The sequence below is a fragment of the Poecilia formosa genome, unplaced genomic scaffold (assembly GCF_000485575.1).
Source record: "Poecilia formosa unplaced genomic scaffold, Poecilia_formosa-5.1.2 Scaffold237, whole genome shotgun sequence".
NCBI lineage: Eukaryota > Metazoa > Chordata > Actinopteri > Cyprinodontiformes > Poeciliidae > Poecilia > Poecilia formosa.
In genome coordinates this window covers 132,010-153,545 of record NW_006800176.1, presented here as the reverse complement: position 1 = coordinate 153,545, position 21,536 = coordinate 132,010, and the positions used below count along the sequence as shown (strand labels likewise).

The 21,536-nt window shown below is 41.1% G+C and overlaps 1 protein-coding gene and 1 long non-coding RNA gene across 2 annotated transcripts in view; one reads left to right on the top strand and one right to left on the bottom strand.

The window, feature by feature from the left end:
- LOC107838296 (uncharacterized) overlaps window positions 1-15,155 on the bottom strand; it is a 24,529-nt gene extending 9,374 nt beyond the window's left edge. Inside the window, exons 1-2 of the long non-coding RNA XR_001664361.1 lie at window positions 15,067-15,155; window positions 5,888-5,932 (exon numbers count right to left, since the gene is read on the bottom strand). This is a non-coding gene — a long non-coding RNA (uncharacterized LOC107838296). The remainder of the gene's footprint in view (window positions 1-5,887; window positions 5,933-15,066) is intronic.
- The window catches only part of onecut3a (one cut homeobox 3a), a 22,389-nt gene continuing 14,964 nt past the window's right edge, over window positions 14,112-21,536 (top strand). The window contains exon 1 of the mRNA XM_007569145.2: window positions 14,112-15,541. Coding sequence (XP_007569207.1) covers window positions 14,503-15,541 — 1,039 coding nt within the window. The 5' untranslated portion in view covers window positions 14,112-14,502. The remainder of the gene's footprint in view (window positions 15,542-21,536) is intronic.

The following is a 21,536-nucleotide window of genomic DNA, read 5'->3' as shown; positions in this document are numbered from 1 at the left end:
ACGGAAGAGAAGGACATTTTTTTAAGAAGACGACTATATGGCCACATGAGAGAAGAATCCAAGTGTTCGGTAATTAATGTTGGAACTGAATTATCTTCCGTGGACAAAGCTACAGAGATGATGCTAATGTCATGTTTTTCTGTTTGTCCTCTTCTAGAGGTGCCACTGCCGTTTGTTAAGCCGTTTGTTATGCCGTTATATGCTGTTAGATTTGAGCTTTTATGTAAAGCTGCGTTCTACTCTGTTGAGTACTAACCGCGTTGTTAGCCCGCCATTTCACTGAAGCTGAGGCTTTCTACCGTTCGAAATACGGGACATTTATTTATCCATATATTGAATCTCATTCTTTCATAAAGTTTGTTTTGGTGTGTGGCCTGGAAAGATGGCACCGAGCGACTGCCACTAAACGCCCCACAACGTCTGACGCAGTGACGTTGGTTCCAAAACTATTGGCCAATAGTAGACATAGAAGGCGGCTCTCCTCATTAATATCACGATACAGCAGAAAAACAGCAAATGGAAAAACAGCAAGCAGAAATACAGAGTGCAGAAAAGAGAGAAGCAAAACATACAATGAAAAATATCTATTTTTCTAGACAAAAACACGTTTATGGCAAATAAAAAAAGAAAATACATTACTTGACAGAAACTCAAGGAAAAGGAAAAACTAAATATATATTTATGCTTTTATTTCTTATTATGTCAGTTTTGGTCTTCCATACAGTTCATGTATTGGAGAAATAATTAAATGTTGATGACATTTGAGGATATTTTTTAAATGTTTTTTGTGGAATCCTTTATGCGGCCCAGCCTCACCCAGACTCTGCCTCCAGCGGCCCCCTGAGTAAATTGAGTTTGAGACCCCTACTCTAGACAAAGATCAAAACTTTTGGAGTAATGAGTCTAAAAACAGAATGATTTTGTACCAGAATAGAGGACATCCTTTGGCAAATATAGCATGTGAGGAAAACAACTTCAAATCAGAGATTCAGCATATGTGTAAACTTGACTTATGCACCTACTACAGTGGTGCACTTCTCATTCAAGCTGTTTGCAAACAAAATAAGAAAAATTGTTGACAAACACAATTAGCTTCCTCTGCTCTGCTAGCTTGACTCAGAGAAGAGTTTGTCGTCTGGCGATGAGAACGTTGTTTGTTCAGTTTTCTTCCTTCGGCATGACCTTAACTCCAAGTTGCAAACCTACTTGCAGTTCAGTGTATGCATGCGTGCAAATGTTTTGATGGCTGAAAAAGAGAATTGATCCAGTAATACTATGCATGCTTTCAGGCATGATCTATATCTCATGACCATAGGTGAGGTGTGAGGACCAGTAAATCGGTTCTTTCTTCAACACAACAATCCGAAGAAATGCCCGCATTACTGCAGTTGAGGACTACTTCATAATCAGCTGCAAACCGCTACATTGCTCGTAATTTGTGAGTTGCCATCTTCTTTTCTGTGTACTTTCAAGAGGAGTGGGCTTACCACCTGCAGTGGCACAACAGGTGAAAAGCTATGAATTTACATCAATTTATGCGGCATATGTCGGTTAACACTTTTCTGCATGTATTTTGCGTCTTGTTCTAATGCACCAATTTACCTGTATGTTTATCTTTTATTGTTGTTTTTAATTAATTTTTTCGAAGTTTAGTTGGATTTGGTGTCTTGTGTAAGTCCTAAAAAAGCTGTTGCAGCTCAGATTTTTCTTTTTGTAAATCCATCGCATAAACTTGAAATGATTTGTAAAAGAAAAAATACTATTATGGTGAAATGAAAACATGTTTTATATTATGAAGTTATTGAAGTTACTTTTCAATAAAAAGTAACTCGAAAACATCCGACTTAAGGCCGCAACGGTCATCTTTTGTAATTTCTATGGTGACATTTTTAGTTCAAAGACCAAACTCACAGTGAAACAACAAAGCGTAGGGCGGGTCTATCAATACGAGAAGAAAACATAAGTTGCAGCACTGCATGCTGCACTGTATCTATATATGAGGCATATAAGGAACAGTGGGAACCCAGGAGAAATGGAAATAAAATGCTGTCCAGCACATTTCCATGTGGGGAAGGCATTCGTAGCTGGGGGAAAGAAAGGGTCAATGGACCAATACTCACCGATTCAAACTCCGGGACGATGCTGAAAAGAAAAAGGTAAGAGAGACCAGGATAGAAGTGGGTGCTAATTCCTACTTTTCAGTTTAAATAAAGATTGGAGCTGGATAAAAGCCATTAAGGGAGAAATCAGACAGGGCATGCTATGTAGGACAAGAGCTGACTGCAGGGAGGTGAGTGGTGGGATCGATACTCAGTCGATGCGCTCAACACCCAGCTTCACAGACATGGAGGGGCATGTGGTATTGCTGGGCATCTGCATGTTTGTGTGTATGCATGTGTGTGTGCGTGCGTGTGTGAGAGTGTGTGCAGCAGTGACTAATGGAGAAAGAGAGGAAGCCTGGGGAGAAAGAGCGTTTGCAATATACAATTAACTCTCTTTTGAGTGAGGGAATATTAAACACAGGCTGCTTGTGCAGACTGTAATTTGTGGTGATAAAAGTATTAAAGGAAAGCACTTGGACAAAGATGGAAGGGTGGACAGCTACAGAGATGGATTTATTTTCAGAGGCACGATACAGTTAACAAAGATAGATGTTTGGAAGGAGCATCTTTAGCCTCAACTGGAGCCTTAATACGACTACAATCACTCTGCATTCTGTCCTCCTCTCCTCTCTTTCTCTTCTCTGTTTCTCCCTCTTTCTTTAACCCCCCCCCAAACCTCCTCCATTTCTTTCTCACCCTCTCTCTGTAGAATTGATTGACTATGTCTCCTCAATCCATCTCTCTCCCTCTGTCGCTTAGCAACGGGTGCTCTATGGGGTGTGGAGGGTGGGAGTTTCACCAGGGGAGGGGTTGGTTGAAGAGAGGCATTGGGGGAGTGTCGGGGGCACGCATGGGTAGGTGGACTCAGATTTGGGGGGCGAGGAGCAGGAGTCAGTCGTAGTTCCACAGTTGTGATGCTCTGACATTTTGCAACAGAGGCTCGTCAACTCCACCGATGAATGTAAGGAACAAATCACAAGACGGTAAAATGGTACTAGAAGGAAAAATTCCAGCTCGCAAAGAAAGTGCTGCAGCCGAAGCAAAACGGGGAGAGGGGGGGAAAGTGTTTGATGCCTGAGCCAGGATGACTAGTATAGTAGTAGGTCATCACTTGTGTGTTTTTTTGTTTTGTTTTTGTTTGTGTGCGCATCTGAATGTTACTGATGCAGCCAAGCAGTCCATCATCTCCCCTCAAGCTGTGTCACTGTTTCATACAGTGAGCCCTGTCTGTGAAAACCACAAAAGCACAGCAGAGTGAGCCTGCATTTTAAAACGTAGCTCTACGCCTCCGCTTTTCTGTCTCCAAAAAAAAAAAGTAGAAAGAAAACACTTCCAGCATGTTTTGGTTCGTAATCATCATATTTGAAACTGTTACCTGGAATTCTTAAGGTAACTTCTTCGTCGTGTTTTGTGAGCAACAAAATGGCGAGTTCAATAACCCCCCTTAGGTCTGTTTGCAAGAGAATTCATGCAGCGCATGAATGCCTGAAATTAATTTGAAACTTAAAGCGGTCTGATGCACAATCCCCGCATTAACATGCGTGAGGGAATAAGAGCAAAAATGTTGTGCAAAGAGGTATTGTTCTGTTTTTAAGACCTTATCCTTTTGATCTACGCTTAATGTCTGATCCCCTTTGAGGAAGATGTGTCTGCAACGCTTTAAGCCTAATAAATCCAGCGTTAGGAGTACTTAAGAGCCAAGAAAAAAGCTGTGTGGTTTAAAAAGCAGGCAGGCAGTGGAAGGAGAACAATGAGCGATGCTCTTAACTAGCTCGGGAGATAATACACACACATAATCATTTCATAATCTATGCTCATTTTAATCAGCAGCCTGTGAAATACAATAAATGTATGCATTTCAGGCCTTACAGGCTTTGTAGAGACAGTCCTAGAGGGTGTAAGAATAACTATTTGCATGTGTGGTACAGGTTTTTTTTTTTAAAAAAGCACGCTATCTTGGCTTGTACGCATGTTTGGAATATGGGAGTTATTTTGCCTGCACTTTAGCTCTTATTGAAAATATAGTGTTATTGCTCACCACTTACCAAGCTACTGAAACCAATTCTATAACCTTTAAAGCTTGACTACATGCTGTCAATCTAATGCAGACAACATTTCTTTGTTAAAAAAAATTGAAAATATAATCCAGGGACAATGTACACAAATTAATGACATATTTTTCTTTATTTAATTTTGTTCTATTTTTTCCCTCTTTGTTGCTTTTTCACCCTGTCAATATCACATGTCTGCTGTGCCGACCGGTATTTAGCTGCTTTATTTTGAAATAGTGACAGTGAAGTTCTGTCTTTCTACTCTGAATCTGTCCAGAAACAAGTCAGGAAAGTTTCATCCATTCCTCTGAAGGCAGTTTATTCTCTGATTAACTGAACAGATTTATTGATTAACAGAATAAATATTGAAACTGCTGAAAATTAAAATGACATGGAACCAAGTAGAAGCAAGAAGATGACACCTACTCTCTCTCACACACACCTATAAACACACTTAATCACAGACTAATTCCCCCCCCTATTTGTAGACTTATTAAATAGATAAGCAAAAGAGGTTAGAGAAATTTAATTGTCTTTGTAATGTGTGTAATTTCAAAACAATACAATTTGTACACTTGCTTATTTAGTTCATACATTTATACATTTGCTGTTGAAAAGACGTGTCTGCAGAAAAATGTTAGAATTCCGCTAGGATAATATAAAGCCACTTTAAATAGGCTTTATATTATCCTAATGCATCCCTCTCACAAATACATTAAACCAGGCACCGACCGCTTCAGCAGCGCTTCTTCATGGCCTCACATAAAAAAAAAATAAATAAATAAATAAAAAAAAGCAGCCGAAAGTGCCCCCAAAAGACAAAGAAGTTAATCCGGGCATATAACATTTTGTGTAATCCATCTCCGATCGGATCGATGCTGTATTGATCGTGTTTGTGATTAGTAGCTGTATTGATCGCAGTGACATCACATGAGGCGCACCTGAGTGATGGTTCGGTCGCTAACAGCTTGTCACATTCAAAATAAATCCGCAGGGCCTCCGCGACCTTTATGACAAAATATATGTAGGCATTTTTCACGGCGTTATTGTTTCCAGTTGCGTTTTCCTATCCGATAAATTACAAGACAGGGACGGACGGGCGGCGATTGTTTGAGCACATTTGTCTTTTTCCAATTTGGTCAAATGACGGATAATTGAGCCCGGATAGGTTTCTGAAGGATAATTCTCACGGGGATCGCTTTCGGAATTTACAAAATAAAAGTTCTTACTATCCTAGTTCAATTTTATTTAATCTGGAAACACATTCATATTGTTTAAAAAAAATCATGTGAATATTTGTTTTAGTTTAAATTTATTATAATTTAAAAAATATACAAAAGTATTTGATCACTTTTAAGGATTATTGATTTGTCTTTGAGGCTGTGAGAGGCCTTTCTAGATTGCACCTGTTGTCCCATTTCTTCCCAGTGCCAATCCATGCACAGAGGCCTGCTGTGTGCACACTGATAAAAACCAATTGTTAAAATTGAATGAACAGAATTACTGTTCAAATTTGTATCGGTTTAACTGTATGGATTATAATCAATATTTCTGAGTAGAACATTTTCCAGCTTAAGTCATACAGCAATTGTATTTTAACAAAACCTGTCAAGATAAAAATCACAACAGTGTTTCAGTGAAACAGTAAAATATGTCAGCTATAAATGACATGAAATAAAAGCAAAGGAAATTTAAAATACACTCATGCAAAATCAGATAAGATGCAATGCTTACCCGTTTTCAAAATGCCAACGTGAAGAAATCACTCCTCCGCTGCTTCTGGAACACAAAACAAATACAAGGAAGGACAAAGATTTCCATGGCAACATAAACGCAAATGTTCTGGCGGCCTTAGTTTTTAGCATTGATTTAGGGACAGATAATGAGCACTGACCAGTCGACCTTAGAATCCTGGTGGTGCACATACAGTCGGAAAAGATCAGAGATGATGGTGTGTCGCCGGGCAGAGGATTAAAAGTCCAAATCAGGACTTTAACCTGTGTTCTGTGTTGCACAGGGAGCCAGAGGAGGGCAATCTGCATGTGTCTGACATTGGAGCAAATTGGAGGATCTTGTCAGGAGCTTACTATTGGCAATTCTGATCATCCCGAGAAGTTTTACCGAGTCAAGTATCAGCTTTGAACAGTGAAAAGAAAGTCTAACGTAGATAAATTCCTACCCATTTTAAAAATGTTCTTAGCTATATTTTGCCTAAATATCAAGATAATTTTGCTCGTCGAGTTTGTTCTGCCATGTTAAAAGGAAACACAATTTATATTTATTTTAACATTAGTCTTTTCCCTTGAAAACCACAGCTAAGATGTTCCAGTCACTGGCAACAACTTGCAAAGGATTAAGAAAATTAACTTGCTAGTAAGTTTGACTTAAAATTAGCACTCTCCCTTAAATAGTCAAAGAAATTAAAGCAAGATTTCTACTTGTAAATACAGCCGAAAACATTAGTGAAATAGTGCTAATTTAAAACTAAATCTGTTCTACTAAGGTGGCATATAAACCGTTTCCCTGACAACCGTATAACTCAGATTTGTCATTCTTTGGCAACAACTCCCACACGCCTGAAGAAATAATCTTGCATGTATGTTTAACTATAGCATCAGTGTTGCTAAAGGCTAATTGCGAACATAAATTCATCCTCCCACATAGAAATTTCCTTCACTCTTGTGACAGTTCTTAACTGAATGACATGTCAATTCATAATCAAAGTCCCAGAAGCCATGAGGCCCCTGAGGATGAAACCTCGGGGTCCTCAGGTATAAATACTTTGATGCCTGTTTTAATTATCTAAGCGAGATATAACACCCAAAATTATAATCACTATCATATTCATCAGAGAACAGATAACTAATCAATCTAATCAGATTACAGCTACTACAACAGAAAGTGATTCCGACTTCTGATGAGAATATTTGAAATTATATTGAAAACATAATTCACCCATATTTTTGCTTGTTTTATGGAATTTTATTTAGTTTTCCACAAGCTAGTGGAAAACTAGTTTTTCCACAAGCTTTCCATTTAAACTGTCTTTGTTGTGCAATTGGTGTCTTCAATAAACATGTAGAACCTGAAATGTGTACTTTCGTTTTCACATGAATGTGTGTTGAGTCAACTAAAAATACAGCAGCCATTACTTGATACGGGAAGAAAGCAAGAATCACATCATTGCCAGCCCATCTGAGTTGAAACAGCTTGTCACCTCCAGAAAAAAACACAATATTTCTAAAGAACTTAAGCTGCTTCAGTATAACACACTGCAGATATACAATTATTATTCTAACAGACCAATAAAGTAAAGCTTTTGCTAAAAAATAAAGCTAAGTACATGTCATCATCAACTCGATTGAGTTCTTGGTGATATCAGCAACCATTTGGGGTATTTTGTTGCTATAAGCTCAACATCTTGTTGATGAGCTATTTTGACACAAACATTTTAGTTGTCATGCCTTTGTAAGTATTTTTTATTAGCAGGTGGTGTACTGCCTTTCAACTGTTTTCACAGATTTCCTACTAATATATGGACTCTGATCAGACAAACCAGCATTGTTGTCCTTTAACATGTTAATTTCCTAACTTATCTTGAATCAGTATAAATAGTTCAGCTGCTCATTTGCCTGCTGGGCATTAGCCAATTAGGGCAGTGTGTTTTCATTGTTTACTAGGGAACATTTTAGTGGCTAATATATTACATATTTGAAAAGTTGTGTTAAATAACATTTTGGTTGGTTAAAAGTTTTTAAACTTGCAAAATTAATTGTATAATTCAATCGTAAAGGGTTTTTCGAGAAGCCCTTTGTACTTTGTTAGTATGTATAGGCCATTTCATGATACAGTCTATTTAAATATATTTGACAAGATAACACTATTAAATACTAATCAAAAATGTTTATGTGGGATTTGTTATCAAAGTAAAATAGATAATGAGGTTAGTTTTGAACAATTATTTAACATTACACTTAAACTGTGCTCTTAATTAGAATTTAACTAATTTAAATGACTAACATTTATCACGCTCCAAAATTCATTTTTATAGTGCACGGGGCGTCTATTTCCGAACAAGTTCCTTTTCATTTTTGACCGAAACCCAGAGAGCAGAGGGGTGGAAATGCGCGTCCAATTCTTCCTGCCGATCGATCAGACTGCGGATGGATCGATATGGCACCAGGGCTATTGATCACCACGGTCCTCTATATTGCTGGGGCGCTTTCAAATGCAAATGCACCTAAATAGTAATCTATGGCAACACACTAATTCCTTAACAAACTGCAGCCAAACGCTTTACAAACACAGCGATTCAATGTGCAACTGATTCCTCTCTTTCTCCCCCCTCCCTCCTTTCTCTTCCATTCCCTCCATTCAACATGTAAGCTCTTTTATATGTGGCCGCAGAGGCCTGGCTGTGAAACAAACTGTTTAACAGTAGGCTGCCGTTTAAAGATTTAACAGGACAAACACGGTACATTCAAAATGCGGGGTGACATTGATTTGGCCTGTGGGCTATTGAAACTTTGGAGAAAATCTTAGGCAAGTTAAAGGTCTAAGCGAATATTGAAAAAAAAAATATATATATATATATAGTTGTTTATAGTCTGTATGTGATAAGGAATGTTTTACAATAAAAAGCAGCGAGTGTAGCTGCAGAAATAGTTCCTGCATGCGCTGAATAAACTGGAGCTCGACTTTATGGCGAGATGTTACACATTAAGTCATACAAAACTCTCCAGCCCCCGCTTACTTAGAGCAAAGCCACGGGCAAACAAGGCAGATGATGCGAGTTTTATCTCCAGAAGGGCCACGCTGTAGTGTGTGTGGATTGGGGATGAGAGCAGCAGCTTCCCCCGTCCCGCTGACTTGCTCAGAGGCCTGATCAATGCGACATTACTAAACACTGCTACTTAACTTTTGCCAATAGCCAGATTCAAGTAAATATACTTTAGAATACATTATGCGTGATGCATCAGCCGCGGAGTCATTCAAGAAGTCATGAAAAGATTAGTCTGTCTCTATCGAGTGATTCCTGGGAAAATAGACAAGCTTAGCGGGGAAGCTCGTCTAACGGAGGACACACTCACTCAGATACAGTGTGGAGATATTAAATTATTGACCTTAAAAATAAAAAAGTTTTAAAGAAAATAAAAAATGGATTCAGGGACTAAATCTACTCTCCATTCACCGGACATCAAAAGACACGTTTCACAGTTCTTTCATCTACTTAGCTTTGAAAATGTTTTTTTTTTTGTTTGTTTTTTTTTTAGCCAATTTTGGCCTAAACACAGAGAATTCATCTCGACAACTTTTTTAACCACATTTGGACACCACTAACTGTCTTTTCGTGTTTTTTGGACAAATAGTTTCTGCATTTCTAGGAGGACAATAAGAAAGGACGAATGATAAACAATGGATGAAAAATTAAGTGCACAACTTGCGTTAGACAAAATGATGTACACATGCAGCATGCCCCACACACACCCACACACATATTATATATACGTACACAGTACCGTTGATTATTTATATTATAGTTATTATTGTGATTTAGTTGGGAGGACACTCGTTTCTGTCTGAAAAATAATTAATTGTCACATTCCTCTCACGAGTAAAACCTATTCTAAAAATTGCTGCAAGAATTAAAAATAAAATATATAGAGGAATTTCTGCGCAGTAGATATTTTTGGCACAATCGAGCCATCACAGCAGAACTATCGGTGCGGCATTGATTACACTTGATCGACTGCTTTGAGAAAAAGCGAAAACAATCAAACAAAATAATAATAATAATAATAATAATAATAATAAAAGATTTTTGAATCTTCTTATTAGAAGGGATTAATTTGTTGTTAATCGTCTATGTACTTCCAGAAAATCTATTATAACTTTTGAGAACAGAACCTGGAGTTATAAACAGGGCCGCTAAAGCGCGCACACAGTCTGCTGCGCAATCACTGCAAAGTCGATGCCAAAATGGTGCTCGTTCGCATCTATTAATATGAAATTAATCACCATTCTGTGCAGCGTCGCCCCACTCACAACGGCGATATTGACAAAGTTAATATTTTATATTGTATTTGCCATAGGATATGCTCTTTTGGATCTGAAAGCAGCGCATTAAAATACAAATTAAAACTGAGCTCTAGGCGTATGCATATAAAGTTTAAGGAAACATGTGTATGTGTGTGTTTGTTTGACGGGGGTTATTTTGCATTTAAATTTCATTTTCATTTTAAAAGATTCGATCAAGAACGTAGGTGGAATCAACAGTGATTGATTTAAAATAGACGCGGGATCCTGATCAGTTCCCCCGTGCCCTTTTGACCCTGATCGTGCAATGTGTGTGTGTGTGTGTGTGTGTGTGTGTGTGTGTGTGTGTGTGTGTGTGTGTGTGTGTGTGTGACATGATTCCTCACATAAGACAGAAATTACAGAAAGACGCACAGGCGGCGCAGGAAGTGTCCGTGTTTTCGGCGAAGGTCTGAAACTTTCCAGCACGCCGTTTTGGGGATTGTAAGTCCGATGAATTAGGAGGAAAGAGGCGGCAGTGAAAGTTAACATCCATCACCACCGCGACCAATATGGTGCTGTGGCCGGCTGGCTGAGCACAGATGACGGATTCGCTGCTGCTCGGGCTTCGGTAATTCATTTTCGATAGCGGTGGTTGCCGGGATCAATACGGGGACATTAACCCAAGCGGACACTGCTGTTCTCCGGATGCCACAACCAGAGAGCCACCTTTTCCCCGGTTGGCAATCAGCGAACACTGCGAACACTTTTAGTGTCATCCACGGTGGGAGAGGAGCTGCGTGCCAAGGCCAGCGACATCATAATTCATTAGTGAGGTTATGGATGGCCGTGACCTAAAAGTGGGTAAACACTGATCAGGATTGTTTTATGTAATTTGCAGATGATAAGTGATGCACTTCCTGGATTGTTTGGGTAGTTCTTTTTAACCCAGCTTCAGGTCGAAATCCTAATGGGTTCATTTTACATAACACCGGTGTAAATGCCAACGTGTTTTGAGTTTGCAGAGCGGGACGCGTCCAGAAAATATTTCAAAGAAGTGGTCTCGTGGGAGGTGACTACTTATAAAGTTGGTGTGTCACACCGACTACATAAGTGGCCATAAAATAGTTTCAGAAGGTTTTGTTTTGTTTTTTTTTGTTTCATATTTGACGACATATCTGGCTCAGTGCGTCAGGGACCAATAAGATGCTGCTTAGCCTCCGAAAGCGTGACATCTCCTAAAATATTTATCTCAAACCGTCAAATTTTAGCTATATTTACCGAAAGTCACATACGTTTAAATCTAATGTGGACCTCTTTTTTTATACTTTTAAAATATAAAATGTACTGACAGAGAAAAACATTTTCATAGTTTGACAGTCATCTAACAGTCAGAATTTAATCCAGCCATTTAAATAATTTGTTCTGCTTTTTTGTCAGCGCCAAGTTTAATGGTTCAGCCATACTCTGCAAATTAATATCAAGTCAAGCATAAATATGATCTGTGATTTCTTGTTTGCACAGTTGTTTGAACTTTGCACCTTCTTCCTGACTTTAATGAGTCTCTATTCCAAAGTGGCACATCAGCCACACACCTTACACTAAGTCATTCAGTGTAAGGAATAAACTTGTTTCCAAGACTAATTTACAGCCACATCATTAAGTTTGTAAGTGTTGTTTTAAATAAATGGCCCCACAAATCAAAATCTGCTCAAAGCTCAGTGCAACCTGGTGCCAACTGTGGAGTGGCAGCATATGGGAGAGAGTGATGAACATTCAAAATGTGTGTGCTATGGACAAAGACAACTATATGCATGAACAAATAAAGAAGAAATAGATTTTAAAAATGCATGACCGTTGCAACTACTTCCTTTGGTAAATTCATATTAAAAGCACTCATATCTACATATTGTGCCTTCACGTCTGTCTAACCGTAGTGTGGCTGTTTCTTCACAAGTCAGACCTCCGCCAAGCCTCCTAACTGTGCATTTGTGGTCCCACTCACTGGTAACATGTGAATCGGGCTGCACAGTATTAGAAATGATGTGATGGTCATCGTATTGGTCAATACTGCCACAATCACACTAGTTTGTATAAATCCACACTTTTCATATGATGTTTTTACTATGAGACTCCATGCTAATGGCAAAATCCATTATTGGCATACACAGCATTAATTCCTAACCCATGGATTGTAATAGCCAATAATCATCAGATTCTAGTTTTTTGTAAATTAATATGTTCACAAGCCGACACAGTAGATGATTTGATATTTATAGTACAACTTCATAAACACAAACGGTGCACATTTAAAATTGCACATTTTTGTATTAAGTGTTTGCTGTTTTGTTCATCATCATCATCATCATCATCATCATTGTGACTGCACTATTAGAAATGTGACAAATCTTTTGTCTCCTTATTTTGACCTGTTACCTGAACCTGATTCTTTTCTCTTGAGGCGCTGATTTCACACAGTCAATTTTTCAGTGGCGGTTGTGTCATTTTCTCTTCACTGTTTTGTGTAGAGCAAATCTACCCCAACACACTAAGGCAACCAGACCCACTCTGCTGTTCGCCTTGACTGCTAAGAAATGACACACGGATAAAAAAATAAACAAATAAATAATCAGTGGTTAGCCTATACCCAAAAGTAATAACTTTAGTAAATTGTTCAACAAAGCCGATGGTTGCATATTATTTTGCTTTTGGTTTAATTGTGGTCATTTTTGGGGCTTTTTAAAATCAAAATAACACTTTTGAATCTTATCTGGTTATAACCTTTAATCCTTTTAATGCAAACTTCAGATTTGTTGGATTTGATGAAAATAACATAAATCATAGGAATGTTGGTGGTACTACTGCCTTGAATTTGAATAAACTGGAAGCAAAAGCAATATTGAATGGAAACCCCCTCCCCCAAACAAACAAATAAATAAATAAATAAATAAATAAATAAATAAATACAACTCTAGCTAGTTCTCTAAACTCTTTGACCACCACGATGAAGTTTACACTCTTACTTTCCACTCCAAGACGACCCACACAACCAAATCCAATCCCTCGATCTTGGACGTGCGAGATGCTGTATTGCACCCATATACCCGGGGCTCCTGCAATAGGCACCGCACCAACCTATATCGACGCAGCTCCTGATCCATACGCACTCTGACACTGATGGATGGCTGAAGTGGATTGACATGAGCGAGCGGCGGGTTTCATGCAAGAAGTTTGCAATAAGGGCGTGGGAAGTTTGTTGCGAGCAGTTTGATTTTGGTGGTCTCAGCCGGTCCCGGCACACATGAGATGCAGGAGAGGGGTCAAAGCCTAGAGGCTATGATGAAATAAAGCTCTGTAGATTTTATGCAGTAATTTTCGCCGGAGGAAAGAAAAATAACTTGGAAGAGAAAAAGTTATGCTCATGCGCTAAATGGAAAGATGTGGGCTTCATTTGCGGAAGAGATCGCTGGGATAAAAGGTCAAATATCGGGATCCAAGGCGTGAAGCTGAATTTCAGAAACAGCTTAGTATTACACGGTTTTTGAGCCCATTTTCTCATCACACTCGTGGCTTGGTGTGAATCATCAATTAATATTTAACCTTCAACAGAGCAATCACATGCGTTTCTGGCGCCTTTTATCGCAGAAAACAAGGAGCGAGACCTTCTTATCCACCTGAGTGTAAATGTTGCATACTCTGCAAAAGATTGCACTTTTGTGTTTTTATCTGACAAGCCTAATGCAATCTTTTCTCGGGAATTCGTGGTTCAGTTTGCAACATGAACAACAAAACGCATGACAGTCAGTTTGGGGGGAGGCAGGGGCTAGCGGGAGAAGGCGTGGGGAGGAGGGCGGCAGTGACGTCAGATTGGCCCCCAGACGGAGAGCGACGAGAGCGAGGATGCACGGCCCGCGGGGGCGCGCACATGCGCACAGACTCGGTCTCGACTTAACAGGAGCGAGAGGGGCGCGTCGATATACACACAGCCGAGCCGAGCAGAGCAGCGCTTTGGGTATAGAAGAAGGTGCTGAAGAGTAAGAGTAATCCGGGGCAGGCGCAGACACACTCCACACACCGAGCTGAGGCTTTTGGCGGCGCGGGGTTTTCTTTTTGTGTGTGTGTGTGTGTTTGTGTGCGAGTGTGTGTGTGTGTGTGTGTGTGTGTGGCGATCTTTTAAAACCATGCTGGATTGACCGCAGAGAAAGCAGCTGCAATCAATGGCGTGGCTTTGAAATCGTTGAAAATTTATTGGGAAAGGAGTGTGAGACAGAGCGACAGCGGGGAGAGGGAGAGAGCGGCGAGAGAGAGGGGTGGAAATAAAGATCCTTTCAGCGATGGAGCTTACAATGGAGAACATCGGAAATCTGCACGGCGTGTCTCACTCTCATCAGACAGGCGACTTAATGAACGCCCCGCACGCGCGCCAGTCGTCGGCGTCGCATCGGAACTTGGTGTCACACGGGCGGTCAGCCATGGTGTCCAGCATGGCCTCCATACTGGAGGGAGCCGGGGACTACCGCACGGACCACGCTCTCTCCGGGCCCCTGCACCCGGCCATGACCATGTCCTGCGACTCCGGAATGAGCCTGAGCAGCACCTACACCACGCTGACGCCGCTGCAGCACCTGCCCCCCATATCCACCGTGTCGGAGAAATTTCACCACCCTCACCCGCATGCTCACCATCACCCGGCGCACCAGCGGCTCGCGGCTGGGAACGTCAGCGGCAGCTTCACCCTGATGAGGGACGACCGCAGCCTCGCCTCCATGAGTAACCTCTACGGCCACTACCCCAAAGACATGTCCGGCATGGGACAGCCCCTGTCCCCTCTCTCCAACGGTCTCGGGTCCTTGCACGGCTCGCAGCAGACCCTGAGCGCCTACGGTCCTGGAGCTCACCTGTCTAACGACAAGATGCTTTCATCGGGGGGATTCGAGTCCCACGCAGCCATGCTGTCCCGGGGCGAGGAGCACCTGGCCCGAGGTCTCGGGGGCCACGGGGCCGGGCTCATGACATCCTTGAACGGCATCCATCATCACAGCCATCCGCACTCTCAGGCAAACGGATCCATGTTGTCGGACCGGGACAGGCAGACGGTGGTGGGAGGAGGGCAGGGAGCCGGGTCGGGACAGGTGGAGGAGATAAACACCAAAGAAGTGGCGCAGCGGATAACGGCGGAGCTCAAGCGCTACAGTATTCCACAGGCCATCTTCGCACAGAGGATCTTGTGTCGGTCCCAGGGAACCCTGTCCGACCTGCTGCGGAACCCTAAACCGTGGAGTAAACTCAAATCCGGCCGGGAGACGTTCAGGAGGATGTGGAAGTGGCTGCAGGAGCCCGAGTTCCAGCGGATGTCAGCGCTCAGGCTTGCAGGTGAGTGAGGAGACAGCTCCCAACCTGAGTGATGTGGAGGGATCAATCTGTAGTCAATGTGGCGAGACTGCCAATAGCTGCTCAAACAGACATTACTTGAAGTTATTAGTCGATCGTATCGAGTAAAACTTCATCATGACAGTTGGGGTGTTAAATGTTGTGGGGGGAGAGGAGTGGGGGAGTGATCTATATTTTGATTGATGCCACAATCCACGACTGTATAAACACATGCTTGGTGATAAACAAAAGAATCGGATCATGTGAGACCGCAGTCTGCAGACCAGTTTGGTTTGGCGCACATGCAGCACTTTTACGCGCGGATACAGACTGGAACACATTCTATTCGCCATTCAAATAAGTAACCCCCACGCAGAAAAAAGGGTCAAACAATGTCAATTTTAACTTGAGATACAGACTTTTGACTGCTAAAAAAAAAAAAAAAAAAAGCTTTAATAAACTAAAATAAACGTGTTCAAATAATTTAGCAGCCGTCACCAACAAGGGTGCAGTCTGAGGCCTGGCCAGAGCCAGAGGGAGCATGACCTCTTATGGATCGATATTTCAGGTCCAGGCGTCCCCTTTCAGTGTAGCGCACTGATAAAGGATCGATTCGGATCTGAAAGGCAGAGACACAAACAGATGCGTCTTTCTTTGGCCCTGCGCTGTGTCCCCTGTGCACTTTTGGGACATCAACTCTCCAAATTTGATTTAAAGGCCTGCGTGGTCACTCTGCAGCCAATAAATATATCCGCTGTTTCTTTTTGGTGGAGCAATGTGGCCTCGTTACTAGCTCAAACGAATGCCTCGCCGTTTTGATTTCACTCCTTGATCAGTCGTTTCGATTTTTATTGCGCAAAGATTATCACATTAAGACTGTGATTTGAAACCCACACATCCCCGCCCTCGCTTTAAACCCCCTTTAACACCTGATTAACGGGACATAAATGAAAAACGAAAAAGCCACGGAGATGTGAGTGAAAGGTCCCCCCCTTCTCATCGATGTTTGTGTAAAGACCCCTGTTTAGACGAGCTGCGCCTCCAAACGTCAATCAGCTCTTCTCCGCCGTATTTCAGCGAACAGTTCAATTAAGCGGATATAGTGGCATATTTTAGTTCCAGTCAATGCCCTATTGAAAAGCGCTTAATGGCATGTAAATTGTTCCTTTGCGTATTTAGTGGGGGTTCTGGTAAATAAAGATTTAAACACTCCACAATTGTCTCTTTAAGTGCCACTGCTGTTAAAGCTAATTGGGCTGTGGGGTTTTATATCTTCCACTGGCGGCATCAGGATAAAACCTCCGGTTCAGCTGAAGCCACAGAGCTGTGCAAGTGCACACCTACTGCATATTTCAATGTGGTTGGACTGAGGCCTTCTTAAAGGCGTAAGAGCAATATTTCCTCCCTGCTTTTGCTTGCTCAAACTATATGGAAGGCCAGATGTGCCATGATCGTGGAGCTAAATAAATAAGTTCCCTGTTAGGTGTGGCATAATTTCAGTGAATATTTAAATGTGCATTTGTTTGCTTTACAGCACTTGTGCTGCAATATACCCAAGTGTGCAACTGGGTATGCTACCACCCCTTTCCCCCCAAGATTAAGTAAATGCCCCAACATCAATCAATAATCAACTCACATTAATCAACTCAAATTATACCTGAACAACATGTTTAAGAGATTACGAATTTCAGTACTCTTAAATTCTTTTGTAGCAGGTGAGAAATTATGCACTAACATATTCATTCTTTTGTTTTTGATAAGTAGGTTCTTGAAGACATAAACACAAAAACTGTACTTGGAAAAATACTAAACTAAGTGTTTTATTTTATTGCGCCCAAATTTTATGAGCTTCCAATAGCAACATACATAAAAAAATACTCCTGAAATTTTTGAAAGCTTTTATGGCATTTGGTTTTGGTGCCCCTTCTCCAGTTCAATCTACCTGCCCCTTGCAAAAACTTTCAGGAATTGTCCCCGTGTCTTCTAAGAAGGAAATTAAATAATTTCTGCTGCTTGTCAACAGATTGAAACAATTGACTGGTTAACCTCCCCAACAAATCTACTTTTGGTCAATCATTTTAATTAGACAAATGCTAATTTTGCCCATCGACTGAATGGGTAAGGCTTACAGTTAAAAAATAAGTATATAATCTGCTACAAAAGGAGTCTTTTAAATAATTAATTCTGTTTTTTTTTAAGTAAATTGTAATTTAGCACATATCAAACATGTCACATATATGTCTTTGTTTCCAAATCCAACAAATATCCTATTTAATGGGTTATTTAATATAGTATTGTGGAATATCTTTGTGCTGAATTGTGGCACATCTGACCCTCCATACATGTGGCCTTCTCTATGAGCTTAATGTGATCGCTGGCTATGCTTGTAATCAATTATCTCCCCTCAAACTTCCCTCCTGATCTGCTGCACGTTTTAAGCGTACACCCTATTGTGCATCACCCTGCCACCACAGCAGATCTCAGGGAAACTCCAGTTGGGCGAAATGACAAATGACTCTTATGCAAATGTCTGGAGCTACATGTTACTTACTGCATTTAAAATCACAATTATCCTCAGAGCACATGTGGGCTGGGAGTGGGAGTTAGTGGGGATTGGAAGGGGGGAGGCGGGGTTGTGTTGCTGAAAGTGAGGCTGGGCCATACTCGCTCAGCCACATCAATCAATAAATTCAAATTACTATTCCAAATTCATCACAGTCACACAAATCAATACAGCTGCCCTGCTTAGCTAATGTGAAAATGCCAGTGTCTGCACACACACACTCAAATGACAATCCACTCCTGAAAGGAAAACAGAACAGAGATATGGGCACTGTTTGGGGGGCTTATCTCGTGTCCTTCACATCGAATCTGCGAGGGGAGAGACGTGCCTCGCAGTTTTAGAAAAGATACCAACGGTGTGACTGTTTCCATAATACTCGGAGCATTGGAGTGTAAACAGCATAAAAACAAACAGCTTATTTGCAAAGCTGTACGTGTGAGAGAGAGAGAGAGAGAGAGAGAGAGAGAGACAGGAAGAGGTGAGGTTTGGAAGGCGTTTAAAGATCGCATTAACGATGAAAACAATTCGTCTTTGCATCTGTGTTGAATTCCACACTCCATCTCAATGTATTTGGTCAGGTCAATACAGCCCTGATCGATAAGGATAGCCAGTGCATCTATCAATTATCCCGCCTCAGCACTCTCACCCATTGGTCTCTCCCCTGGAGCAGAGAGAGGAGGAGGGAGGTGGGAGCTGGAAAAGGTTGTGGGAGAGGGGACAGCTGTTTTTTTGTTGTTGTTTTTGTTTTGTTTTTTTAAGGCACACCTTTTTTTTTGTTTTAATTAGGTTGTCTCTGTTGAGTGTAGTTCACTTGTCGGGACATCTTGGCAGTCTGTTTACCTCCATCGTTAAATCAAATACACACAGAAAACACGGCATGCTGTATGCCATGTCTATCTTTAAGGGCAGCAGATTTCAATATTTGAAGGGAGTATGTGTCGTGGCATGTCGAGTTGACTCTTCCTGGGGATAATAGAAAGGATTGGGTGAAAAAAAAAAGGGAGCAGCATAGGTTAATTTCCATCTGAATGGCTACAGCACGTGCTAGGGTGTGCAGGTCAAGACCCTCAGGACACAGAGGAAAAACATGGAGGGAAATAAGGGGTGGGGAGGCCTCTATTCATGTTTCAATGGACTACAAGCAGTTTGCACAGGCTTAATCCAGGCATAATACTAATACTTTACTCAGCCCCTCCACCTCCACTCTTTCTCCCGAGCACTGTGCGCATGTGTTGCATGCATACGGCAGGTTCATATTTTTGCAATAAATCAAGCAGATGCCATGCTCTCATTTTAGGCAGGTAGTCATAATTCGAGATGATTTCCACCTCCATTTTGTTTCAAGCTTTCAAATGAAATGCTCTGCAAATAAAAACAAACATGTCTTAGTGTGAAACTGATATCCAAAAGTGACAAAATACAATAAAGAAATTAAATAAATGCATTATTGCCTTTTGGTTTTGAAGCACACCAATAAGTTATTAGTTGCACATTCAAATTCTGAATTATATCTTAAAGACGTGTAATTTTTTTCCCCAGTGTTTAACAAATTTACGGATAATTTTCTGATTAGCTAATACATTTTCTTCATCAAAGCAGTGCTAGCCACACACAGATTTTGATGGAAAGGCAGCGCATCAAGTTAACTCATGAAACGCTGCAACAATAAAACAAATACCCAACAATTTTACACTAAATGCATTTTTGAAAGTTTTATTTGTGCATTTGTTTCCAATTTGTTTGTAAGTTTAAGTTGATATGCAATGATTTCTTTTTTGTTAAATTGTGGCACTTTTGGATCTCCGTATCCCAACTTGCAGCTGGAGGAGTGTTAAATGCGCTGTCTGTGGTGCTGAAATGCAGATCATGGTGTGCTCCAGCAATCACCAGATTGTTAAATACTTGGTAATATCAATGTATTTTTTATTTTATTTTTATCTATGAATCAGTTTCTAGATTTTGATTAATCAGTTTCTCATTTAAGTAATCACTGGGGGGAGTTTTCAAGTTGAATCGTGGCACTATTTTGACCTCTCTGCAAACGCCGTTGTTCGATGGAGGTGCTGTCCGTGGTTCTGAAATAATCTTTGCACCTCTGCTGAGGACAGTTCAAGGTGCTTCGCTGGAGTTTTACCAGTATGTCCTTAATAGCATTCTGGTAGGCCCCATAAACACCATTATTTCATCCAACAGCTTCCACCCATCGATCAATATTACAATCCACAATCGCGTCAATCACACCACACTGCATCCTGCTTTCCTGTCCAGCACTGAGCCCACCGGGGTTTCCATTTAAATCACGTCTCCAGTCTCTTCTTAGAGCCCGCCTGCAAGGTCGTCTATATTTTGCAACACTTTCAAAAATATCCCAAATGCAACAGGCTGAAAATACTTGTTGGTCATTTATTTATTTATTTATTTATTTATTTTATTTTATTTTATTTTTTAAAAAAGTGCATTAAATCGAACATGAAGTTGGCAAGTGTTTTAATGCAGAATCATCCAAATCTAGATTTTCTTCATAAAGAAAACGGCTTGATGTCGGTCTGTGAAATGATCGATTGGGGGAACTTTAATAATTGATGCATGAGGGGGGGAGGGAGGGGGTATAGGGGCGTAAACAGTGCATCTGTGGTTTCAGAGCCTCCTTGTTCGTTAAGCACACCAACGTGCTGTAAGTACCGAGACACACATGTAACAAGCATCGCCTTTGCAATCCCCTGATGGGAGAGCAACAGCCATTTTCGTGCAGGTTATACCTCGGGGCTATTTTGGTTTAAATCCCCGGCTCATTCCAGATGAAATGACACTTCATGTCCAGCATCATTAAATCTGCAACCCACCACGGAGAGCCCGGATGGCATATTGCAGATAATTCGCGATGTTTTAGATACAAATTAACTACAGAGCCATGTGAAGTGGATGTCCTGCAAATGTGTTTTGTTAACGCACGCTTGCAAAAAAAACCACAGAGCAAATCCCCAGTTTTTATACCACAACCATGTGCTGCTAACTGTCGCCTCTTCGTTTCTTCCCTCCTGTATGTATGTATGTGATCGGGATGTAGAGTGCGTATATATATGCGCCACATTGTTAAGGCCCTGAATCTGTATCGATTTCCATTCCTCTGCCTCTTCTTCCCATCTCTGGAGCTGCGCCATGATGCGCGCAGCTCCCCACCCCCCATTTTCCCTCCATCCCCACCGTGCAACACCTTTCCTCCCATTAACAGCTCACCTTTCAAAACAGATTCACGAATAAAACTCTCACGCAGCTCGCGCACCATCTCTGGCCAGAAACGGTCAAATCTGAGAGGTTTAACGGCTCCCCTCCATTTCTGCGATAGACTGGGATTAGCAGCACGAGACGACTTATGGTTCACACTCGTTTAACTTCTTTTCACTCATCGCACATCCCACACACACACACACACAC